This window comes from Carassius carassius, chromosome 17 (assembly GCF_963082965.1).
Source record: "Carassius carassius chromosome 17, fCarCar2.1, whole genome shotgun sequence".
In the NCBI taxonomy this organism is placed as follows: domain Eukaryota; kingdom Metazoa; phylum Chordata; class Actinopteri; order Cypriniformes; family Cyprinidae; genus Carassius; species Carassius carassius.
Window position 1 is genome coordinate 14,975,402 of NC_081771.1, and position 23,024 is coordinate 14,998,425.

Genomic DNA, 23,024 nt, shown 5'->3' on the forward strand with positions numbered 1-23,024 from the left:
CAGCGTTCATTTAAATTACAACTAAAGATGTTCATTCAGGTCACTCACTGAGATCTTGATCTGTTGCCACATTTCGGTGATCTGCTTATTAACTGAGATATATTGTGTGCTGGAGGCAATATCTGTGGCTGACACCAAATAAATTGCCAAAATGGATTTGCACAGTGTTACATCATACTGTGATATGTGTTTAGACATTTCTGCCATGTCATTCCTCTCAGATTCCTCTGTAATATGTTTGAGCATGCTTATGTTACACGCCCCGTACAGAAGGCCGTGTTGGCAGATTAGAAAGTCCCTGTAAACACAGGAAAAATTGAGGAGACAGACGCAAACGTGTCTGTGTCACACATAATCCCCAGCAATTGTTTATTAAATGTATTTTTTTTACATTGTTATTCAATAAAGTATAATTCTTTCTATTCTCATTAATGCACAAATGTCATTCTTTTTCTCATCAAAACAATGCTCAGTTTATCTTTCCATTTTTCCTATTTTTCCCACAACAAAAACAAAAAAACATACATTTGAGCTTTCCACTTTGCTCTTTTAAATCTACTCAGAAAAGTCACAATGTATCTGATGAGCATAAAGTCAACACATGACTGAACATGTAAGGCCTAAGAACCAGAGAAATATATGTAAACCATACACCTTTAACGTTCTAGTTACTGATCTTATGAACAGATCTGCCATCATGTTACATTAACATTAATTTTTCCTTCTATATTGACAGGAAATAGAATTGCATTACATTCGTTTTCACTGGAAAGTCTGTTTGAAAGTGTCTGGAGAAGTGCGTTAATATTTATGTCACACATGAACTCTGATTAACACAAACACAAATATAACATGAATAAAAAATTATGAATGTCATAACCTGGTAACTGGAGCCTGTATGAATCAAATTAAATGCATTTCACGAACAAATCACATGAATCCATTTCACAGCATTCACAAAATGGCAGATGATCTACACATATTCAATATCTTCAAAAACCGTAACACTTATAAACAATATATTCGCAACATGGACATACACATAGGAATTAAATCACTCGTGTGGATGTTGTTTTGTTATTGTGAAAGTCATACCTGTAAACACAGGAAAAATTGAGGAGACAGGAGCAAACCTGTCTGTGTCGCACATAATCCCCAGCAATTGTGAGGGCGCTGGCGCAACACCGCTCCTATATACGAGTCCTCATTTTCAAAATAAGAGTCCCGATCTCATTCAGCAATAGACAGTACTGTACACATGACAGTTTCAGCTTCCCTTTTACATTTAACATATATAATATATGTAAACTGAAAATCAGTGTATGAAAAAAAACTTTTTCTTCCCAAAAATCACAATAACTTAAAATGTGTACATACTTCAGGGTGTCACACTTACCAGCACTATACTAATGTAGATCATGCTTACTCTTCTGTCTCTCTACCTGTCTGTCTGTTACAGAATATTTTATGTGAATTAGGTTCCATGCATGTGAATTTGGTTACACATGTGTGCATCATGTCTTTTGCGTGAATTAATATTGAGACTAAAATGGCTCATACTGTAGATATATGTAGGAACCACTGTTTCTGCATGGATAGGGTAAAAAAATAATTTTTGAGTTTCACAGCGAGACTTAGAATTAAGTAATATAATTTGACTACTTTTTACTTTTACTTTTAGAATTACTTTTAGATTACTGTTGAAAACTTAACATGTTTATCTTGTTTGAATAGGATAATCTTGTACCATATTGATATAAAAATCATAATAGAAAGAGATAGTATGGTTTTTCAAACCAGGATTTGTGAAGGAACTGCAGGGAGTTTGTAAGTTATTAATAAAATGTAAAAAAAAAAAAAGATAATTAAATACATTAAAATGAATTTTTTAAACTTACTAGATGACTTTCTTAATGTATTTTTAAAAAGTATTATAAATTAGAATTAGCTATAAAAATTATGAGAAATGTACTGTTATTGTTTGAATAACGTAATCATGTAATAATTAATAAAGTAACTGCAATCTGATTATGAGTATTTTAACATGTAAAATTATCTAATTACAAGTACTTTATTCCTGGAATCTGATTATGAAATCCAGATTACAATAATTACTACCCAGCATTGTACAGTATATTAAAATTTGCACATGTGCTTGGACATTAGTTTATTTAGATGAACAATGAATTTTGATCTTGTTCTTTTGCATCTGGTCTTTATGCATGTTTCACTTCAAAATTTTTGAACTGTTTATTATTTGAATGAGTGGGCAGCCTTAGTCATCAGCCTAACTCTTACATTAAAGTGTTTGGTTGCGTGCCAGTTTTTCTGCTTGTCTACTCTTGGCTTCGATTGGTGGTGACCATTGCTTACAGTCTATAGGCTTAGACTTTGCCACTGGTACATCAGCCTAATCACTCAGAACTATCGAGCCAGACTGAACTCATGGCCCTCGTTCCTGGACTTAATCCAGCTATGAAGGAAAAAAGAGAGATGAGGTTAAATTGGAGTGAGCAGGAATGGATGTCCACAGCTAGAGTGAATGTGGTTTTTTTTTTGCATTATAACTGTGAATTTGGTCCAGGAGTATCATGACCAAAATTTTTTTGTTTAACATACAGTGATCTCTTTGAAATGACACATGAGCAGTACATACTTTCTATGCTTTTAGATCCTCTGAAGAATAAACAGTGCTGAGACAAGCAGCACTGCACGTGCAACGTGAGCAATATATGCATAAATACTATTTTCAAGAATTTCTGAAAACTGGAAAAGTGCCTCTTGAACCCGAGTATTTCCAAGTTATTTATAATAGCACTAACATAAGATGAGATCGTTATTGTTATATGAATGTTATCCTCACAGTTGCATTAAAAATATCCTTCATGACATTCAAATGCAAAAAAGCTTAATTTTGAATTGGAACTTTTAAGATTCAAAAAAGGGCACAAAAGACAATAAATAGTATTATAAAAGTGCTTAATATGCTTAATATTTTCTCTGGCTGTATAATAGTATTATGTAATAAACAGATTGAATTCTTTATTGAATCTTTTTTTTTTTACTTTGTCACTGACTTCCCTCAAAATTAAAAAGCTTTAAATAAAACTCATTAGTAAAGGACATCATAAAGGTAAAAATGTAGGAACAGAGGTTGTTTTTGATCGAAGTCTGTATTACTGATTTATCACTTTCTGACCAGGTGTCTCTTCTCTCTTCCTTTTTGCTGGTCACAGAGACGTAGCCCGGTAAGTGTGTTTTAACCTTATTTTTCTGTTCTCCAAGTGCTTGAACCTCTTTGTGATTCAGTTTAAACAGTTATACAGAAGCAGAGCTTCTGAGTTTTGAAGATACCTTTGTTAAAAGAATAGATGTTTAGAGAGGCAAGATACTTCCATGTAATGATATTTCAATATAGAAATGCAAAGGTCAGAATCAGTATCAGTTTTTTATTAATAATGATTACTCTTTATAGACATCACTATTTCTTAACAGTAGTACTTTCATTCACTTTCACTTTCACTCAACTGGTCGTTTCTAGCTAATTAAATGGCCCATGTGAATAAATATATTGCTTACTCATGCTAAAGACCCATGTGACCAAAACAATGCTTGCTTTGGAGAATGATTTGTAGCCTTGCCTAAAGCAAGTTCTTCATCTAAATATGATATAATCTGAATGTTCATCTAAATATCATTTCATATTTTAGTGCAAAGAATGCAATTTTGATGATTGAAAAAACGAATGCTGTGTTATTCCATTTGAAATTCACAGCCACCATGAAGAACCCCATGTAATAACATTGATGCCAGTGTTATTTATTACTAATGCATCAGTGAGTCAGATAAGATTATTCACCGCCTGAATCAATCATAAAAAAATCAGCTCTTCTGTCAACTGTAGAATCCATTATGAAACAGTAATTTAAAAGGCATCAAGGCAATGTCTCTGTCTGATTCTGTCTCACCATTCCCTTGATTAAATTGACCCAAAATGCACTCTTCTCAGCTGATGAGAGATATGGTGTTATGAGCTTTTAGTCTTATGATTGTTTTGGCCTTCTGTTTGTTTCAGGGGTTGGCAAAAAGAAATCCCGGTAAGTACACATAATGCAATTTGTTCTCAGGTTTATGAGTTTGATGTCTATGTCGATTCAAATCTGACACTAAATAGTTGTCTGGAATTAAAATGTGAATATAGAGGTGTGCTTGCATGTGTATGAGTAGGTGCAGTTAATTTGTGTTCATTTAATCATGCTGTTAACCTCAGGTGAAGAAATTGCACGACCGAGACGTGCTGTTCCAACGCCTGCACCAGCTCGTGCACCTGCGCCTCTTCCTGAGCCTGCTAGGTATCAATACGCACACTTACACACTTGAAATGAAATGGTCATTTTGTCTGTTGTTTCCAAGTTTATTTTCATTTTGTTAATAAAAAAATAAAATAAAACGCAAATGTGCACACAAAGATGTAAAGATTAAAAATGATGGAGAAATGTATTTTTCAAAACTGGATGATCGGATTGAATTAATCTTCCAAGCCTGACTTCAGAATGCATTCTGTAAAAAATAAAATGCTGGATATGACAGGAAGTGAATGTCTAAAACTCAGGTTGACATTTAGGTGTAGGTAAATTACATTTTGTGGTTATATGTTGCAGTTTAAAGATAAATGTAGTGGTACATATATTAGATAATATTACATTTAATATTTCATTATTCACAAGTACTGCAGTATGCAATGTCATTGTGAATTTGACAAATGCTATTATTTTGAGTATGGTACTATTTTGGTATTTTAATAAAGTGTCTGTTTGTTATCCCAATTTGCAATGTCAAATGTCATTTGTACAAATACAAATGAAAAATTGTTTATGCTTCATTTAAGCAATTAAACAAAGTAAAACTTTGATTAAAAACAAGAATACAAAACTTTACATTTACACTTTAAGAGTCACTTTATTTTAAGGTCCAATTTCCACTGTTTAATACACCATTAACTATGACTTTTGCCTCAATAAACTCCCAATTTGCTGCTTATTAATAATTAGTAAGGTAGTTGTTAAGTTTAGGTAGGATTAGGGATGTAGAAGATAGTTATAAGCACTAATAAACAGCAAATATGTTAATGGTTAAATGAGTTTGAATAGATTATATTAGACAGTTTGAGAGTTGCAGCCTGGATGTGACTGGTGTGCATCTGTGTGGATGAGTCATGCAAATCTGGCTTAATTCTCCTTCATTTCAGTAATAAGAAATCTCCTGTGCCAGAGGATGCAACAGCATTATTCGGCCCTCCACTGGAGACAGCCTTTGATGAGCAGAAGACCAGTGAAGGTACTGTTTATGACCATATCCTTATCCCTTGGTGCTGCTTTTGGATGTTGATATTTCATTAACAGGATCACTGAAATTTAAAATTCACAATCCAACAGAACCTGATCACAGCTCAGATATATTATGTTCACTTCATTCACTTGAACAAAAATTCATTTTTCTATGTCATATACAGTATGTGTCTTCATGGGACTCACAGAGGGTTTAAAGATGTCACTTATTTTTCAAAGTATTTAATAATACTATTTGTTTGTATCTATAATCAGTACTGTTTTTTAGCTTTCTGTAACATAAAATAAAGAACAGAACATTCATCAGTGCTTACTAGTGGTGTTGACTCCCACTCACTTCCATTTGCAGCCATTTATTAGAGAAATGGGAATAGATAAGTGTTGCATGGTGATTCCTTCCTCTCTGTAAGTCACACAGTTGTTAATTCTTCTCCACCATCGACTGTATATCATGTCCTCTTTCATAAATTAGTGGTGATAGAGGAACCTGAGGTTTGGGGTGCACCCCTGCCTGAGCAACTCCTTGACTCCTCTCTGGCAAGACCTTTTCCTACAGGAAGTAAGTCATCGTTTGTGTGGCATGATTGCCATCATCCTGCTATCATAAACCCATAAATTCCAAAATAGTGAATGGTTGTCTCAGTGGAAAAATCATTATTGCCTCCGAATTTTTGTTGTAATAATTGTCCCTCTTGGAAGTCTCCATTAACCTACTAATTTCAAGTCATTAGCCAGGAAAACAATCAAAATCAAAAGCTCATCTTGTACTCATATCGTTTGGTGACGGTTTACTCAACGTGGCCTATTTTTTGTCAGCCCAAACCGCAAAAAAGCAAAATGACACTGTGGTTTTGATCTTAAGCATAAGGTTAACTGAAGCAAATGTTTGGCTTGCTAATAGTGATATATTTCTAAATGTACTTTTACATAAATGTGCCAGTACTAAGGCTTGCATTATTACATTTTTTTTTTTTTTACTTTGACTATTCATCTAGGAAAGTAGTCAACTGCAAAGTCAGTTAGTGGACCCTATCATACACCCAGCACAATGCGACACAAGGCGCAAGTGTTTTTGCTAGTTTCAGTCCGGCGTCGTTCGCATTTTCCCATCCAGCACCATGTCATTTAATTAGCAAATGCATTTGCGCCCATTTGTGCGCACCTGGTCTAAAGTCAATGGTGCAATATGCTTTTGTTATTTAAAGAGCGCGTTGGTAGAAAATGCGCCTCTGGGCGGGTCCACAGTGCGCGTTGACTTTGCTTATTACACACAGGGATGCGCATTAGGGCCTACACAAACATGCCAAATATTAAAAACAAAAGGATTGCAGTGTAAAAGAATATTATTGTGTAGGCTACATAAATATAAAAATGAAGTGATGGATAGTCATTGCTTGTTTTAGAATTAGGCTACCTATTTGCAATTCAGCCTATGCCTATTTATAATTATGAATGAAATTCTACTTCTTCCCACACTGCCTTCACCTCAGGAAGCTTTGGTGGATTCCTGCTTGTCCCGTAGCTTTAACTTCGCGCACGAGCAGATCGGTTTCTTCGCTTGAGAAGCCTTCAGCTTTTGCGCCAACAAATTCCGCCATGTAAATAGCGATTCGTCATGACGCGAGCGCATCTCGCTCTTATAGGGAATGGGAGATGACTCTCTGATTGGTTTATTGAACGTTAAGCCCATTACTGATTAAGAGAATAGGGACAACCCATTTCAAAAATGCGCCCCAGCGCACGGACCGTTTTTCCGTCATTAAAATAGCAAAAGTGGATTTGGACACACTATGAGTGCACCTGCTTTACACTTTGCATTTAGATCGTTAAAATAGGGCCTAGTGTATATCTTACGTACAGTAAATGGGTCAAAGACTGGTCTGACAGCCAACTGCAAAGTTTGTTCAACACAGCTAACATGATGCAGGTTAGATTTTAAAATTGCTAAGCACTCCAAATATTTGCCCATTATAAGTTACTACTTAAGGCTAATAACATACAGTTGAACTGGAAGGCGGCTTGTGAAGAGTCTTCCTGTTGTTGCTACATTAATTACTAGACTAAAGCTGCTTTATTTAGCCATTATATTGTGTGAGAAACATATTAAGTGTGATATTATAAAGACATGTTATTTCCCAAAAATAATAATTTGCTAATTGTACTAAATTGTACTAAAGCCAAATTGATAACTATTGTCTTTGTATTATATACTGTATATTTCTCTAGTCACTATTATGTTGATGTAAGTTGTATAAACCATTAAAATAATAATGATATAAAACAAGATTTCTCATGGTTAAACACTAGGAATGTAAGTAGAATAAAATCATTTCTGACCAGTTATCTGAAAGCAGAACAAAATATTAATGATATATAATCTTTGGTGTATGTGTTATTAAATAATATGATGTTAAGCATATTTAATATTTTAGAAACATTTTTATTTTGAACGCGCTAGTAAAAAAAGGGGGGGGTCAGTCAAATTTTCTAGACCTCTAAGCAACCCTGTTGCCCCCTGATGGTCCACAGGGCTCAGTTTGAAAACCCCTGGACTAGAGGCCTAATTGTAGAAATTATAGCCTAATTGACTAGTCTGTGCAAGCCCTAGTAAAAGCATACTAAACAAAAAAGTTGTCTTTATACATATAAAAACATTTTTAAAAAATTATGTAACTTCCTAAATTATAATAATAGAATGAATTATTAGGTCACAAAGAGTGAAGTGTTATCATAGAGTCTGAGCTATTCATTCCATGCCACAGTCCTTCTCTGTTTTCCCTGTCTACCTGAATGAGACCTTGCCTTTGCATGGTGCTGTGGGGCATGAAGGCGTGGCCTACGGTGGGTGGGGGGTGTATGTGAGGGCTTGTCTCAGCTGCACTAATGTCATTGCAGCTCTGCCTCCGCTTCCGCCTAAGAATGTGCCGACCTCCCCCCCTCCAATTGAATCTCCTGCTACAGAACCTACCGGTAAGTTCCCCCTCCACCCAGGCCTCTGTCTATACCAGGGGTGTCTAATTCTGATCCTGGAGGACCACTGTTCTGCAGACTGTTGTTCCAATCCCAATTAACCACACCTCAACCAGCTAATCAAGATCTTGAGGAATTTTAAAAAACTTCAAGGCAGGTCTGTTGGGGCTAGGGATGTTCAATTTAACCGGTTAACCTTTAATCGACCATTAAGAATTTTGACTGATTAATACCATCAAGTTAAACGATTTAAAAAGTCATTTATTTTCAGTAATTTAACAAAATGACGTTTACTGTAATAAACGTTTACTGAACCAAAATAAACGTTTACAGTATAGTTATAATAGGCAACGTGATGCATATAAAAATTATTTTTAGAGAGAAAAACAAAAAACATACGTCGCGTAGCCTATTATGTTGCATTTTATTATTTCATTCAGAAATAGGTCTAATGCAGACAAGAAATGTTTAGAAACATTATAATAAACACTGCACAACAAATCCTTTCAATTAACAGTAGCCTATTTAAAAAAGAACAAGAATAAAAAATAGCCTAACATAAATGACAAGCCAAAACAAATTTTTTTAGGCTAAAATGAAAACGGAAACCAACGTTGTGTCTCATTCAACACAAAATCAGTTGTTTCCATATTTGTGATGCATTTAAATGCCCAAATTATTATATAATATAGCCTACTTCACTCGCGTTCCAATATCCACGTAAAACAAAATGTTTTGGAGAACATGGCAGTACGGTGATAAAACTTAACAGCACAGATTTTGTTACATATTTAAACTGAGCAGTGTTGGGTTTTTTCATATGTTTGACTGACTTTTATTATGATATACAGGCTGCATTGTCAAAGTAGCAAAGCTTAACTTTGTGCACACATACGGCGTAAAATAAGCCTAAAGAAAAAAAGGATCCTTTCGCGCAGCACAAAAGATAACGGAAACTCTGCGTCTTTCGTTCAGTTTCATAATTTATTATTCAAGTAAAAATGTATTTCTCGTATAGGCCTATTTATTCGCTATATATAGCCTAGCTTTATTATGTTTTTCTCTGCTTGCAGAAGCGCTGCAAGTGCGTAATATGAGGACCATGTGAATCCTCATGTTCTGCTGTTTGTTGCTTTTTGCGCATGTAAAATGAATCCCATGGAAACAAATGTTAGTATTTTTAATAGGTCACAGAAACTTATCCTTTCTAATTTAATTAAATTCTAATTTTAAATAATCCTGTCGGTTAATGGTTAATAATCGGTTAATGAGCTTCAGTTGTTTGTTGTTTAGGAAAAATATCTGAAATGAACATCCCTAGTTGGGGCACACTGGAGCTAAACTCTGCAGAATGTTTACCCTCCAAGAGCAGGTTTGGACACACCTGGTCTATACCAATATCTGACCCCAACGAGTATGTGTCTGGTTTTGTTTGTGCTTGACTTTTGTAAAAATCTCTTTTGTAGGTAAGGTATATCTTTCCTTTGTCTTCCCTTTTGCTTTTGGCCTGTTTATCATTTTTCTATTTTTTTTCTATGATATTTGTATGGTGCCTAATGCAGATGGGCAGAAAGAAGAGGAAAATTCAAGGCAGATTTCTCAGAGGCCCTCTATAGCTGATCTAGACAACATCTTTGGCCCAGAAGACTCTCCAAAACCTGGTCAAGATGTTGGAGATAAGTGGATCTGCTTCAATGATGAGTCACATCAAAGACCTCCTCCTCTTTCAGAGGGAGAGCCAGCACCTCCACTCCCCTCATCTCCACCTCCCCCAGCAGAACCAGCACCCCCATTACTGACATCACCCCCTCCATCAGAGGAGTCGAATACTCCTTTACCAAAATCTCCACCTCCTCCTGCAGAGCCAGCACCTTCTCCTCCTTCAATTGAGTTGGCTAAGGATAGCCTCCCACCTGTCCTCCCTGTTCCGAAAGACACCACTCCTTCTCCTCCAACTGTCCCCCTTCCTCCAGTTGAAGAGGCTCCACCACCACCGAAACCAGATGATCTTTCTCACTCCAAAACAGACTCTGCACCATGTGCTCCTCTGATAGAGACCCAATCAGACTCAACCAATAGCCCGCCAACTACTGTAGAGACAAGTGAACGCACAATACCTCCACCCTTGGTTCTGAACCAAGAGGACAAAACGAGCCCTGAGGAGACTCCATCAAAAGAGAACCCAAGTGAGAGCAGCGGTTCACCCAAAGAGATTGGTCAAGGGTCACGTTCGACACCTCCTCCTCCTCCACCTCCCACATACAGGGCGGTAGTGTCATCCCCAGGGCCCATCGTTCCAGCTGGTATGAGTGGAAGTGAAAGTGGTGAGTCCTATCTAAAAAAAAAATTATAATAAACTGGGCCAGCGGTCACAGAACATTAAAGCTTTAGTTTACCCAAATCTAAACATTCTGTCATCATCATTTCACTTGTCTTTTGAAACCTGAATGAGGTTTTCTGTAGAGCCCTGAAAGAGTTATTAGCCGAAAGCTTCTCTTTCCATTTATTGAAAGTGATTTTCAGTGAAAGCTTAAGTCTGTTCCTCACACAAGGCTACAGTATCATATGGGTTCAGAATATCTGAAGTATAGAGCATTTGTCGTATGAACTTTTTATGATGCTTTTTGGTCCTTTTTGGAGATTATCATGTTTGAATGAGAGTAGCTATAGATGTTCTGCTAAATTTTACCTTCTATGTGCCCCTGAAAAAAACAATCGCTCAGGTTTGGATTATGAGCACTGATCACAATTTTAGTAAGGGCTACAACAACTAAATGAAACTCAATGAAAATAATCAACAACGAATTAGCGATTAAATGCTTCTGCACGTTGTGTGTGGAAAACATCTGCCAGTTGTCACTTTATCAGTTCATTACCAAAATAATCATTAGTTGCAGCCTTAAATTTGAGGTGAACTAGCCCTCAAAAAATGAAACCACAATACACATTAGGGAAATAACAGATTTTAATAGGTAATAAGCAGTAGCAATAGGTTCTGCATGTTGAAAATAGATATAAGTCATTCTGCTCCAGTCGCCATGGGTTTTTACAGAAGTGCCTTCTTAGTAATAGGGATGAGGGGTATCTGACAAATTTTTGCCTCATTATTTTCTATATATAGACCAATGTAGTCTTACTATTTGCGATGGTACTACCACATTTTTGGGTTTCAAATTTTGACAGTGCTCTATTCAAGGGTGTCATGCATCTACTTTTATGTACCATTATCATGCATCCTAATTTTCAAAGATACATATCATGTTTTTGTTTTTTATTGTTTGTGCAATCTATGCAGGTTTCTGTGTAAAGTGTGAAGTTTTATTTAATCTGAGCGGATTGGTTTATATAGATATTTTCAGAGGCTATTCCTGTCAAGTATCATACATTCTTGAATATATAATTTATTTATTTTTGAATTGGGAAGAGCTCTTGATTGGGCTTAATGCATGTTACTCTTTGAATGGCTTTGCTTTAATGGAATACTCTCGCTCCACAGGCTCCTCCTCCCCTGCACGTCCGTCTTCGCCATTGGCTACCAGCAGCTCTCCCCCTCCCCCTCCCCCTCCCCCTCCCCCACCTCGGCCACCCTCTCGACCCAAACTGCCACCTGGGAAACCAAGTGCAGGGGACGTGGTACGTGATAACAGTACTTTCAAATAGTAGTCATTACTGTCCCTGTTAGTTCCCAACAAATTCTCAATGTCTCTGACCTTTCCATGTCCCATTAAAGTTTTTTTTTTTTTTTTACTTTTATAAGATATCAGAACTCACCTCTCAAAATACCAGACCAAACCTAGGTCGATATTTACTATATTTTCTAATATTCTTTAAAATAAAAACCTTTAAAATAAAATCTAAGAAACACTACCACAACACGCTTTGTGTAAATTTCCTCCTGATCACCTGACCAGAATGACAAACCTTTACTCTACTTAAATTTCTTAATTTACTTAAGAAACTTAATTTCCCTTTCTGTCTGTTCTTGCTTTTCCTTACTTTTCCTGTCAGAATCGGCCGTTCAGCCCCCCTGTACACTCGTCAAGCCCCCCTCCTCTGGCTCCGTTGGCCCGTGCAGAAAGCACCTCTTCAATCTCCTCCACCAACTCTCTGAGTGCCGCGACCACTCCCACCGTCGGTAAAGAGCTCTCCGTGTCTGTGTCAGGTGTGACTCCATTTCCCATCACTCTCTCTGCTTTGCCATGCTGCTTTGTCTTTATGTGTCTGCTCTAGAAATTGCCTTTCAAACTAGAATTTGCCGAAACAAGGGTCTCTGTTTGTCAGTTTTCAGCACGGTTTTGGATTCAGCTTTGAATTCATTGCCATCATATTTTCACATCTTTTGCTTAGTTTGGACCAAAACAGTATGGTGATGTTGCTGTTTGTTTAAAATACTTAAACAAGTGAAATCTCCATTATTCTGCACTGACGTATTTAGATCTCTGGAAATTGTGAAAGATTATGCAAGATTAATTGCTTTGCTAAAAATACAGTTGTGCTCATACTGTACACGATATAATGACATGTTCCTCAGTTGGTCTTTTCATGTTTAAGTGGAAATCATTGCTAAGATTACTATATTGTATAGATAAAAAGTTTTCATCTTAAATCCCGACAATTCTGAATAAGAGTAATTGGTCTTTGCATTGTAGAAAATAAACAAAAGACTTAAAAAAAGATATAAAAGGTATACAGGTGCTGGTCATATAATTAGAATATCATCAAAAAGTTTATTTCACTAATTCCATTCAAAAAGTGAAACTTGTATATTATATTCATTCATTACACACAGACTGATATATTTCAAATGTTTATTTCTTTTAATTTTGATGATTATAACTGACAACTAAGGAAAATCCCAAATTTAGTATCTCAGAAAATTAGAATATTGTTAAAAGGTTCAATATTGAAGACACCTGGTGCCACAATCTAATCAGCTAAATTAACTCAAATCACCTGCAAAGGCCTTTAAATGGTCTCTCAGTCTTGTTCTGGGGAAGACTGCTGATTTGACAGTTGTCCAAAAGACGACCATTGACACCTTGCACAAGGAGGACAAGACACAAAAGGTCATTGCAAAAGAGGCTGCTGTTCACAGAGCTCTGTGTCCAAGCACATTACTAGAGAGGCACATTACTAGAGAGGCGAAGGGAAGGAAAAGATGTGGTAGAAAAAAAGTGTACAAGCAATAGGGATTACCCCACCTGGAGAGGATTGTGAAACAAAATCTATTCAAAAATGTGGGGGAGATTCACAAAGAGTGGACTGCAGCTGGAGTCAGTGCTTCAAGAACCACTACGCTCAGATATATGCATTCCTAGTGTCAAGCCCCTCTTGAACAACAGACAGCATCAGATGCGTCTCGCCTGGGCTAAAGACAAAAAGGACTGGACTGCTGCTGAGTGGTCTAAAGTTATGTTCTCTGATTAGAGTAAATTTTGCCTTTCCTTTGGAAATCAGGGTCCCAGAGTCTGGAGGAGGAGAGGCACACAATCCACGTTGCTTGAGGTCCAGTGTAAAGTTTCCACAGTCAGTGATGATTTGGGGTGCCATGTCATCTGCTGGTGTTGGTCCACTGTTTTCTGAGGTCCAAGGTCAACGCAGCCGTATACCAGGAAGTTTTAGAGCACTTCATGCTTCCTGCTGCTGACCAACTTTATGGAGATGCAGATTTCATTTTCCAACAGGACTTGGCACCTGCACACAGTGCCAAATCTACCAGTACCTGGTTTAAGGACCATGGTATCCCTGTTGTTAATTGGCCAGCAAACTCGCCTGACCTTAATTGTGAAGAGAAAGATGCAATATGCCAGACCCAAGAATGCAAAGAGCTGAGGGCCACTATCAGAGCAACCTGCCTCTCATAATGACCTGAGCAGTGCCACAGATTGATCGACTCCATGCCACGCCGCATTGCTGCAATAATTCAGGCAAAAGAAGCCCCAACTAAGTATTGAGTACTGTAAATGCTCATACTTTATATGTTCATACTTTTCAGTTGGCCAAGATTTCTAAAAATGCTTTCTTTGTATCGGTCTTAAGTAATATTATAATTTTCTGAGATACTGAATTTGGGATCTTCCTTAGTTGTCAGTTATATTCATCAAAATTAAAAGAAATAAACATTTGAAATATATCTGTCTGTGTGTAATGAATGAATATAATATACAAGTTTCACTTTTTTAATGGAATTAGTGAAATAAATCAACTTTTTGTTGATTTTCTAATTATATGACCAGCACCTGTATTTAACATTTTAAAGAAAAATTACTATTAAGAGATAACATACAAAGATAAGTTATTTGTGTCTTTGCTGGAATTTTTGAAATACGATGTATGGCATCTGCTGTACCAATTTGAATGCTGTTATTGGATACTTTCATTGATGCTGGAAAGGTCGTTTTTTGTTTTGTATTTTCAATATCAGCATCTCCTGAGGTTTGCATACTACTTTGGTTTGTGAATCAAGATTCTACAGATTTTGATGGATGTAGGTCTACAGTATCTGTTGCTTGTGCTATTCCATTATTTTGGATTTTTTTTCAGTTTTGGTCATTTTTGTTTCTCACCATTCCATTTTTTCTTCTCCAGATATATATATATATTTTTTTTTCAATTTAAATGTGTGCCGTGCATCCATTGTGACGAGTTTAATAACCGTGACCTTTTGGGTTTTCTTTGGAATTACTTGTCATTTAATTTGAATTATGTTTATTTTTTGTTTGTGTTTTGTCGTCTTTCTTGTCCTGTCTTTTTGGCTGACGTAATTGTCTGATGTCAGAAGATGACGCATTTGTAGACAAACTTCCCAGCTTTGAGAGACGGGCAGACATGCCAGCAGGTATGCTTCTGTATAAACCATTCCTGGTTTAATGGATGGGGATGGAGACTGCTTCAAGAATGTAACAAATGGTTACATTTCCATAGTGTCAGCTGTCAGAGCATTACTCATTCATGGTGTTCTTTTTCATTTGCACCAGTGACTAAACTAGTAAATAAGATGAAAAATGAGTTGATTTTCATTGTAAAGAGTCTTTAAAAGAATTTTCTAGGTCATTTATGGCTTAATGTCCATGGGCAGAAACTGTGGCTCATTGTTGATTACAGCAATGCACTTTCTAATGAACTCCTGGCATTAAAGCTGCCAGTACAGCCAATAAACTTTGAAAATATGCTACTCTGACAGTACAGACCATAACTAATTAAAATAAAACTATAAAACCTGGATGCTTGATTGCAGACTGGTATGATAAAAATTGCATACAGCCTGGTCTGTACAAAGTTACATTCAGTGTCAGAGCAGATAAAAAGTAAATCTGGTTATTTTCGTTTGGTATCACAACCCCAAAATACACATGGAACATGAACTATGTTGAGGCTAAATTCTGCAAACTCCACAGTTTTTGCTAATACATTTGGTTACTAGAAAATTCTCCACATAAACATGTAGTCTCACATCAAACAGATAATTTAGGCAAATTTACAGTTGATAGTTTGTTCGAATAAAAATGTATAGTTTGTACTCTTAATTCTTATAAGATGAGCCACAATTAAAGCCGGTAAAAAGTAATGTAAAATAAAATAATAAACACCCACCTAATAAACGTGTATTTTATGAAGTGGTAAGCAGCAGGCCTCAAATTCTGTCTATAAAAATTAATTGCAAATAACCCAGAATATTTATTTAACTCACCAAAGACTGTTTGGCATTTCAAGCACTTTTATTTTAAAAGTTGTTTTTCCCTTTACTTTTGTCATGTTGATTACATTCAAAAACTATTTGCCACAGTATTTACTTTATCCATTTTTTTTTTTTCTGTAATATTTTGCTCTTTACATTCATGAAAGACAACATGTCTGTTTAGCTCATCATGCATGTTAGAGATTGTTCTGCCTGTAACAGCTATGCAACATCCCTCATCTCACATCTGCACTGACATCAAGAACCAGGAACAGAAGAGTCTTTTAGTACCTGAAAAGCATCTGTCTGGCAGTAAACTCTTCAGAAAACTTCAGAGCACCACCATCCAGCTTGAACAGATGACACACACACACACACACACACACACACACACACACAGCCTCTCAGTGTTTGAAGTGTGGTCTGGAATTGTGTGGTGTGGCCCAAGTGGCAGCAGAGCTGATCACTATGCCTGCCGTCACACTAGTTTGAGTGATGTTGCACCTGGGTAAAAGCATTTCTAACATCGTCATGCTGTAAATGTCAAGCTTTACTGACACATAATTTTTATCCTCACAGGTGAAATTCACACCATTAAATTGTATCTTCAACATCCACACAACATATGCTGCATTTCATTCAAAGTCAAATGTAACTTTGTAATGTTCTACTTGATAATTTCAAACATAAAGTGTGTGATGCTCTGAGGATGACATATAAGGAAACAATATAGCATTGCATTTATTTTTGCAGCTGTTTAAGTGTCAAATATAAAGACTCCTAGCAGTTAGATGTTGAGGATAAATTATCCCATACATAAATGCAAATGTAATGTTTTAACATATATTACATTTAAAATGTACTGTTAAATGATGTAAAAACATATAAGAAACCTATTACAAATTGGAACAATTTAATAATATATATATATATATATATGCAGGTTATCAACATCTCTACTAATTTCATTAAAATATAATCTAAACAATCTAGAATCTAGACAATTAATTTATTTGCTTTAAAGTAGCAGTAGTAGTATTATTTTTAGCATTCAATGTTTTACATCTCCCTGTGTTGCAAAATTTCCAAGTCCAAATTCAGCTGATCTTCTATTGCACTATTCCAGTTTCTAATTTTTCAAACATTGAAATGCTCAGTATTACTGTACAACTCACATCTTCTCATTGCTTATATGAATCTTCACTTTATTCATAGTCCTGGTTTTGTCTGAAATTGTATTATGTAGAAGAAGCCCTATTTATCTTTCCTCTTGTCACTCATTACCACCCTCTGTTGCCCATCATCTCTACTGCAGCTTCCTCCTCCCATTCACACATCAGAAATAGATGATGTGACATGCAGCCAAGTATGGTGTCCCATAATCAGAATTTGCGCTCTGCATTTAACCCATCCAAAGTGCACACACACAGCAGTAAACACACACATACCATGAACACACACCCAGTGAGCAGCCATTTACGCTGCAGTATCCAGGGAGCAGTTGGGGGTTTTGTGCCTCACTCAAGGGCACCTCAGTCATTGTATTGCCGGCCCGAGACTCAAACCCACAACCTTAGGGTTAGGAGTCAAACTTTTTAACCACTAGGCCACAGCTTGATATACGATGATATACTTTCCACAAAGCACAAACTCTTGGCAACTAAAAATTATTTTTATTTATTGTTCACCCAAAAATGAATAAACTGACCCTCATGTTTTAAACTCCTTTGCTGTTATTTCTTCCATGGAACAACAACACATTGAAATTACATTATAAAAATAAAAACATTAAAAAAGCACTGTAAAATTATTCCATATTTAGTCCAGACGTTTGTTACACATTTTCTTTGTACACATCAGTGAAGGTTCTCATTCATGAATAACAACTTAAATTTCATTCTGTTTCTCACACAAAGCTCCTCACATTCAGAAGACTTTAGGTCCTTTTTTTTTTTCACAGGGTCGAAAAAAAATGTAAAAAATAAAATACGACCTCATGCTGTGTCAATCACGTTTACACTCTGCCTCCTAAATTTTTATCTGTCACAAAAAAGTTGGGATCTGGTTAGTTTTTTAGCGTTTTTCGCATCTGTAGCAAGCATTTTGAGAGGCGTTTTAATGCCAGATCCATCGTACATGTGAACACCAAAATCAAGAATGGTGTTTAACAAATTGATCCAATTTGTCTCACAACACAAAGCACTGTAGGTCCTTGCACACTGAGTTCATGGAAATTGGTGGTCTTCTTTTTAATATGTGGCTCTAGTATCGCTGACATCCTGAAGTAAACTTTGATTCGCCCAGGACAATCCCGAAGCTCCTTGATAAGGAGATGGAACTCTCTTTCTCAGAATTTAAGACAGAGGACAACAAAATCATTCTCACTGCTTGAAGTCTCCATTTTGTATTTTTGTATTTATTTATTTATTTTTCACAACGTATTAATATAATGGACTCTGTGCAAGGTTTCTGTGAGTAACAAATTTTGTTTTGCTCCGTGTGCAAAGACCTTTAGAATATAGTGCACAAGTCATAAGGACTACTGCTGTGACAAAAGTCAGATATGTTAGATACCAACATTTTCTTAATAAATAAATGTAATATAGTTGGCAGGATGTTAGTATTTGTGCATTTTGGGTATACGGTTTTAAAACATTAAAAAGGTGAATAAATATGAAAGAGCTTTCCATTTTGGAAAATCTATTCCTTCAAAAGTTTAATAATGAGCTGTTTAATGTCATCCTTGAATCTAGAGGATTTAATTCATAAGCAGCTCAGATCATTTCCTGCTATCATCTGTCCTGATATTATACATAAATTAATCAGAAATTTGAAATATTTGTAAGAATATAATTTTTGTATTCTCAAATCTCCCCAGATCTCAAAAACAGCAATTCTTAGTTGTTGAACAGACCTTTAATAGACAATGCACATTAAAACTGAAGTTTATACATAAACAATAATAACTATTAAACTGAAGCTAACAGAAGCTGTATGTCACCTTATTTTCTTACTTGTAGTCTTAGTGCAAATAAAATGCCTAATAACTACACAAATTAAATTAGATTTAGATTTAGATCCATTAGATTTTTTGCTTGTTTGTTTGTCCAGTGTCCTGTGCAACATTTGTGTTTCACATGTCCTATTCATCTCCATCTGAGGTGAATTGTGACCACCTCTGACCTGTGCCCCTGGCCCCCATCACTGTGCCATATGATGGACCTGTGTGTGACTCACGCTACTGTCCTTCTCTCCCCTTCTCCTTCCCTTCCTCTCCTCACCCCCACCCCCCATCCTTATACCTCCTCCCCCTCCAACACAGAGACAGACCAGCCCTCCCTCGTGTGGTTTGACAGAGGCAAGTTTTATTTAACCTTTGAAGGTAAGTTGGGGTTAATATCTAAGGACGTAGCGCGTGCACACTCAAGTCTCATCTGACATCTGACTTCCCCTTTTTCTCACACATTCTCACATTCTTTTGTCAAAACCATCTGTGATGCATTTGCTTGTCCTCCACACATCTGCTTTGCTCAGTATTTCTGCTTTGCCATATAACTGTTCATCTTACAGTCATTGACAGGTTTTCTTTTCTTTCAAGGATCATTACATTTTTAACATAGTCACTAATACTGTATGTTTCCTCGTTCTTGTTGTTTTGTGTCTCATCTGCTCTGATCTTTTCATTTTGACTTTGGTCTTGGATCACTGTTTCAGCTTCAGGTTCATGCCATTGAAGCTAAGTGTTCTCTGTTCCAGCTTCCTTACTTTTTCTTTTCCATTCTTCTCTCTTCCATCTTTTGTATATATTACACGTATCCTTGGTTGTTCTTATGAATCCAAATGAATGCAATTGAATAAAAAAAAATGATGTCCATCTGTGCTCAAAATCAGCTTGTGATTATGTGATTGATTCCAGTGATTAAAATACCACATTACATACCACGGTACAGTATACTTACTAATGTTTAGACACTTTTAAAATCTTAATGCACACTTAAAAATGTCTGTATAAAAGATCTGCTGAAAATAGTACTAGACCTGTTATGGTATAATTTTTAGATTTAATGATTACAAATGATTCCCAATTTATCATAATGGATTACTTAAAAAAAAAAAATTAAGGAGCCAAACGCATTAAAATTGGAATCCTCATTAGAATCATTAATTTCTTTGTCATTTTCATCTCATTCGCACAAAACCAGATTTAATATTTATTAAAATCAATAAAAAACATTGAATATTATGTGTAATATGTGTATTAATACAGATATACTTAATGGTTTTAATGTCACTTTATTAAGTGTCTTTGCTGCTCACTTCATCAAATTCAACCATATTAATAACTGCATGATTTTACTGTAGTTAAAAATCACGTGTGAGCTGCTGCTGCATTTTCTTCTTCTTTTTTTTTTATATTCTTAAAACAAGAGTGTGTTGCAACTTCAGTCTAGGCGTCAATTTGGATGCCCAGTTAGTGAACTCATGCTTTGAAAACTCATGCTTGAGGTGAAATCTAATCATGATTAGCCTATTTAATATTTAAAATTTGTTTAAAACAAGACAACAAACAATAAATACACCTTTACTGATAAGTCCCTACAATGTGTTCAAGGAACGTAAACCGTCCATCTGAAGAAGGCTTTGTTCTAGATTTTAAGTCTGGGTTCAAGTGTTTGCTGAAATACAAATGAGGGAGTTAGTCTTGTCAGCCGCTGTTTGTCTCATAAACTGAGAGAAGTTTTGTGTGTCTATTTGTTTGTATTTCCATTTTTCCAATTCTTTGTCACCCATATATTTGCCTCTGTGTTGTATCTCAGTGACTGATCCAAATTAAACACATTGTAACTTGACGTGTGTTTTTGTTCTTTCAGGCTGTTCTCGTGGGCCCAGTCCCCTCACCATGGGGGCCCAGGACACACTGCCTGTTGCTGCAGCTTTCACAGAGACAGTCAGTGCCTACTTCAAAGGAGCAGACCCCAATAAGTATGTGACAATCTTCACATCTCAGAATCAGAACCATATTAGCTTTTATATAGCTTTTATTTATATATTATATATATATATATATATATGATATATGAGAGAGAGAAAATGAAGTATCCAGAATTCATTGCCAGCTAGGTGTAGCTAGTTAGTGGGAAGTAACCAACAACTTAAATTCTGATGATATGTCCCAAAAGTGAAAGATAAATAAACTAAAATGTATTTGAAATGCATTTATTTAATGCTGAGTATACTACATTTACATATTTATGTGCTTAATAAAATACTTAGTGATTGTACTTTTAGTATACTAAACTGGTATACTTAAAAAGTATGCTAAATTGGAACAATTTTAAATTGTGGGCTTAATGCACTTTAATTGTAAGAAAGTAGTGCTGAAGAAACAAAAGATATACTGATGTATATTTAATTGTGCTAAAGTGAAACTATTTCAAGTATACTTCAAATACACTTTAAATATCTTGCATTTAAAGACCAATATTATTCAAAGATCATACAAACCTCATCAACAGTGACATTAAAACACATTTTAGACGTAATATTGAGAAATGCGCACAAGCAGTAGTCCAAATAAAGTATTTCTATTACTACTATTGCTAGAATTTCATGTACAATTCACAATTCTGAAACGTTCTTTATGACACACATTCATACTAGTTCAAATCTATAAATGTTTTACTTACTTTATTTATTGTCTATTTACTGACATATCACTCGATACTTACTGATATAAAAATTATAATTAAACTTTATTTGGAGTACTACCTGTGCACAATGTACAATTTCTGTTGATGAAAATTGTATGATCTTTGAATAATATCATTATTTAAATGCAAGATATTTAAAGTGTACCTAAATTATACTTGCAATAGTTCCACTTTCAACAAAATCAAATATACTTCAGTATTTTTTTTAGTTCAGCACTACTTTCTTAAAATTAAAGTGCATTAAGGAAAACAAATTGTTGTTCCAATTTAGCAGACTTTAAGTCTACCAGTTTAGTGTTATGTGAATAATATGTAAATGTATTTGTAGTATAGCATTAAATAAATGTATTTCATTTTTGTATATTTATTTTTCATTAGCAAAGGCATCTGTGAATGCTTTTCAGTCGACCATTTGGCCAAACTGTTAAGTGGTTGAGATTACTATTTCAGTCAAATTAAGCTCTTTCAATTAACTAATTCGATGTAAGGGCTTTTTATGTGATATTTCATTTAATTTTATTACAATGGATTGTTATATATTTTTTTAAACTCATTAATAGGTGTGTGACGAGACGAGACACAAGTCTGGGTTCAAGAGAATGAGATGGGACGAGATTTTTTTTTCACTTTTTTAAAAAAAGAAATCCTCAGTGATTAAATATATAGGGGGGAAAAGTCTTTTATTCAACTGAAAAACACAAAATGAAAAAATGTAGGTGCATTTTAACAATCAACTTGTACTTTATGAAATTAAACATCTATTTTAATAAATTTTATGCAGTAATAAAAAACATGTAAATACTACAGAAGGTTTTGCCACAAACTCAGCTGACAGGCAGGTAATTGCACAAAAATGATAAGTGGTATAAATAAAAATAAATTATAAACAACACAAATATCCCTTTAAAGTGGAAGTCAAGTTTTTATTTAGTAAACTGATTTCCACTTTAAAAAAAAAATATACGTTCTTCTGAAAAATAGTACCGGACTTTTATTTTGACAGGTTGCCACGAATACCTTTTCAGTTCTGTGTAAATGATATGATGCTAGTTTTACTCAAACGGTAAAATGCTCATGAAGAAACTCTCAGAGCAGTTCTGGAGATGATGTTCATGTGTTCAAGTGCTCATTTAGTGAGACGGCAGGCGCTGAAATCACCGCCAGCTTCAGGTGCACTTCAGTAACGTATAAATATAGTCAGACAAACAGACAACAATGACACTCAAAAAACAGAGAGAGAGTGGCGACGATCAAAAGCTCAGATGGTGTGTGACGCAAGGACTTCGGTGGACAACAGTGATGATCCTCGGTGATCCA

General features: G+C 35.5%; 1 protein-coding gene across 13 annotated transcripts in view; it reads left to right on the forward strand.

Moving 5' to 3' along the window:
* The window catches only part of sgip1a (SH3GL interacting endocytic adaptor 1a), a 93,651-nt gene that overhangs the window by 60,283 nt on the left and 10,344 nt on the right, over positions 1-23,024 (forward strand). For 2 of the 13 annotated variants that reach the window (XM_059571023.1, XM_059571022.1), the window contains 12 exons: positions 3,237-3,248; positions 4,076-4,097; positions 4,271-4,352; positions 5,249-5,337; positions 5,821-5,907; positions 8,244-8,318; positions 9,881-10,642; positions 11,815-11,951; positions 12,327-12,480; positions 15,097-15,156; positions 19,319-19,378; positions 20,868-20,979. In XM_059571023.1, coding sequence (XP_059427006.1) covers positions 3,237-3,248; positions 4,076-4,097; positions 4,271-4,352; positions 5,249-5,337; positions 5,821-5,907; positions 8,244-8,318; positions 9,881-10,642; positions 11,815-11,951; positions 12,327-12,480; positions 15,097-15,156; positions 19,319-19,378; positions 20,868-20,979 — 1,652 coding nt within the window. The remainder of the gene's footprint in view (positions 1-3,236; positions 3,249-4,075; positions 4,098-4,270; positions 4,353-5,248; positions 5,338-5,820; positions 5,908-8,243; positions 8,319-9,880; positions 10,643-11,814; positions 11,952-12,326; positions 12,481-15,096; positions 15,157-19,318; positions 19,379-20,867; positions 20,980-23,024) is intronic. The other 11 variants (XM_059571024.1, XM_059571025.1, XM_059571030.1 and 8 more) reach the window with 11 other exon arrangements.